The sequence below is a fragment of the Carlito syrichta genome, unplaced genomic scaffold, assembly GCF_000164805.1.
Source record: "Carlito syrichta isolate Samal-C Ts95f unplaced genomic scaffold, Tarsius_syrichta-2.0.1 Scaffold295997, whole genome shotgun sequence".
NCBI classification, from domain to species: Eukaryota; Metazoa; Chordata; class Mammalia; order Primates; family Tarsiidae; genus Carlito; species Carlito syrichta.
Window position 1 is genome coordinate 15,869 of NW_007240093.1, and position 3,252 is coordinate 19,120.

Sequence of the window (3,252 nt, forward strand, 5' to 3'; positions counted from 1 at the left end):
CCAAGTAGCTGGAACTACAGGTGCGTGCTACCACGCCTGGCTAATTTTTGATTTGTTGTAGAGATGAGGTCTTGCCAAGTTGCCCAGGCGGGTCTCGAACCTGCAGGCTCAGGCAATCCACTCACCTCAGCCTCCCAAGGCATGGGATTACAGGCTGAGTCACCGAGCCCGCCTTGTTTTTCTTTTTTAATGGGTATCTTGTTGTAGCTATACAATTAATAGGAGGCCCAGCTGACTGGAGTCTGCCTGTGGTGAAAGGGTGGAAAGGGCCCGGCACAGTGGCTCACTCCTGTAACCCTCCTAGCACTTTGGGAGGTGAAGACGAGAGGATTGCTTGAGCCCATGGGGTTCAAGAACAACCTGGGCAACATAGTGAGACCTTGTCTCTACAAAACATCAAAAAATTAGCTGAGTGTGGTGGCCCATGCCTGTAATCCCAGCACTTTGGGAGGCGGAAGTGAGAGGATTGCCTGAGTCCAGGGGATTAGAGACCAGCCTGGGCAACTTGGCGAGACCTCATCTCTACAATAAATTTTTTTTTTTAAATTAGCTGGGCGTGGTGGCGCCTGCCTGTAGTTCCATCTACTTGGAAGGCTGAGGCAGAAGGATCCCCTGAGCCCAGCAGGTCCAGGCTGTGGTGGCTGTGAATGTGCCACTGCACTCCAGCCTGGGTGACAGTGAGACTCCGACTCAGACAAAAAATGGTGGAATGCTCAGCATCGTCCCCTGAGAGTGGGGCACCCAGCCTAGGCCCAGGACTTGGAGAAGTTCCTTTTCTCTGGCCTCTTGGGTCTGTGAAACTAAGGGCAATAATCTCATTCAGAAAGGGGAAGCATAACAAGGTGAAAAAACTGTGTTTGTTATTGACCAGGAATCCCCACAAACACAGCTCCCCAGTGCAGGGGCCCTTGGTAGAGGCTGCAGGAGACCCACTTCAGGTCTTCCGGATCCCCCTGCAGGAGGACTGCTAGCCAGGGGGCAGCTGCCAGGATGCTCTCCTCTTCCCTCCCTTGGTGGTGCTGCAGGTGCTGGGCCTGGGCCTGTGAGGACCTTGTGTTCTTTTGTTGTTGTTGTTTTGGTTTGGGTCCAGGTCTCACTCTGTCACCCAGGGTGGAGTGCAGTGGCAGAATCACAGCTCACCGCAACCTCGATCTCCTGGGTTCAGGCCATCCTCCAGCCTCAGCCTCCTGAGTAGCTGGGACTACATCACACCCGGCCCTTGTTTTGTTCTTATAACAGTTGCTCAGGGCAGAGAACTTGGAAACCACAGAGCCACACAAAGGGGGGGAATAAACACAAAGTGATGAGGACCTTGGTCACGTTTAAACCCAGTGACATCCACACTTCCATTCAGAGCACAACTCATTTGTTTACATTCATAAAAGCCTGCTTGGGGCCAGGCACGGTGGCTCACGCCTATAATCCCAGCACTTTGGGAGGCCGAGGTAAGAGGACTGCCTGAGCACACAGGTTCGAGACTAGCCTGGGCAGCTCGGCGAGACCTCCCGTCTACATTAAATCAAGAAAAATTAGACGGGCGTGATGGTGCATGCCTGTAGTTCCAGCTAGTTGGAAGGATGGCCAGAGTCCAGCAGGTTGAGGCTACAGTGGCTGTGAGCGTGCCTAGGCGACAGAGTAAGACTCCCAGATCAAAAAAAGGGGAAAAAAACCAAACCTGCTTGTCTTGAAAGCTTCCTCCCAGAGCTGTGTTGTGGCTCTCTCAACGCCGAGGCCAGAGGAAGAAGAAGGGGGCACAGCTGGTGCCCGTGCTCCTGTGACAGGACCTCAGCAAACACAGGTTTGAGGTACCAGGGGCCACTGCGGGGGGAGCACACCATAAATGGACGCAGGCCCCTGCACACTCCTCCGTCAACAAGCATTTACTGAGATGTCCGTCAAGGAAGACGGTCCCAGGCTCAGCCCAGTTGAGGCATCAGAGGCATTTAATTTAGTGTTGACGAAAGCCTCCCAGGGCTCTGTGGAGACAGTGCTGTTTGAACGGATACTTTTTTTTTTTACAATTATTTCTTTATTATTATTATTATTTTATACAGACATCTATGTTGCCCAGGCTAGTCCTGAACTACTGGCTCAAGTGATCCTCCAGGCTTGGCCTCCCAAAGTGCTGGGATTACAGGCGTGAGTCACCGTTCCCCGCCTGAACTGAGTCTTGAGGGTCAAATGCTCCACATGTGGAACAGTGTACCAAGCAGTGGGAACAACGCAAGCAAACACACGGAGGCTGTTGTGCATGAGAAGCATGTTGTCCCCAGCCCTGGCGACTCGTTCCCTGCAGAGGGATCACAGGAGCCTTGGACGGGAGAGCTGGATTAGGGACCTGGGCAGAGGCCAGGTCTGAGCAGGCCCAGCGGCTCTGCTTTACGGAGTTTTGATTTTAGCCTGAATGTAGCCAGGAGCCACTGAAGGGAGTAGTCAGAGTTGGGACTCCCAAGGGTCCCTCCGGCCTCCACTCAAGGCATGGGTTTCAGACCTCCCTTGAGATGACAGAAGTTGGTCGGGAAGGCAGAGGCAGAGCTGGCCTCTCTCAGGAGGCTGAACGGGCCTAAGGGGAGGGACCTGATGGCCCACAGGGAGGACAGAGGGGCCACCGCTTGGGCGCAGCGGGGGAGGCGGTGACGGTGGAGTCTCAGGTTGGGCTGGAGGTCAGCCCCCAGAGGGGTGGGCTGACCAGGAGGGGGGCCATGGCAGGAGCAGCTGGGCACAGGCAGAGGGGTGGGCTCACTGGATGCGGCCCTCCACTCGCAGCAGCAGGTAGCCCCTGAGGAGCGGAGGCAGCGGTAGCCAGGGGGCGGCCTGGCGGCAGCGGCTCCCCAAACAAGTCCATACAGCTAGTCGGGCCAGGTGCTGCAGGCACCTGGGCTGGTTCACCATGCTCAGGGCCGAGTTGTAGAAGGCTTCGTGCTCCTAGGCTGGGAGTGCAGACCCTTCTGTCAGGGGGCTGCCCAGGATGGGGCCCTGGGACCTTGCCATGAGAGCTCACCTGGGGGCTCCATGCATCTCCAAGGACTCAGGACAGAGAGGCCCTGCAGTGGGGGCTGGACTACGGGTCAGGGCGGGGGTCTCAGCTGGGTCTGCACCTGCTCCCACCCCAGAGGTTGGTACAGTGCCACCAAGGCCGAGGTGCCTGCTGCAGTCTGTGCCGATTCAAGTGGGAGCCCTGTGGCGTCAGAGGTCAGCTGTGCAGCCAGGGGAGGGGCTTTCCCGGAACCAGGGATTCTCCATCTTCCCCCA

The 3,252-nt window shown here is 56.5% G+C and overlaps 1 protein-coding gene across 1 annotated transcript in view; it reads right to left on the bottom strand.

The window, feature by feature from the left end:
- Nucleotides 1–2,739: 2,739 nt before the first annotated feature.
- The window catches only part of ASB16 (ankyrin repeat and SOCS box containing 16), a 5,300-nt gene continuing 4,787 nt past the window's right edge, over nt 2,740–3,252 (bottom strand). The window contains exon 5 of the mRNA XM_021710633.1: nt 2,740–2,925. Within this exon, the coding sequence (XP_021566308.1) occupies nt 2,740–2,925 (186 nt within the window). The remainder of the gene's footprint in view (nt 2,926–3,252) is intronic.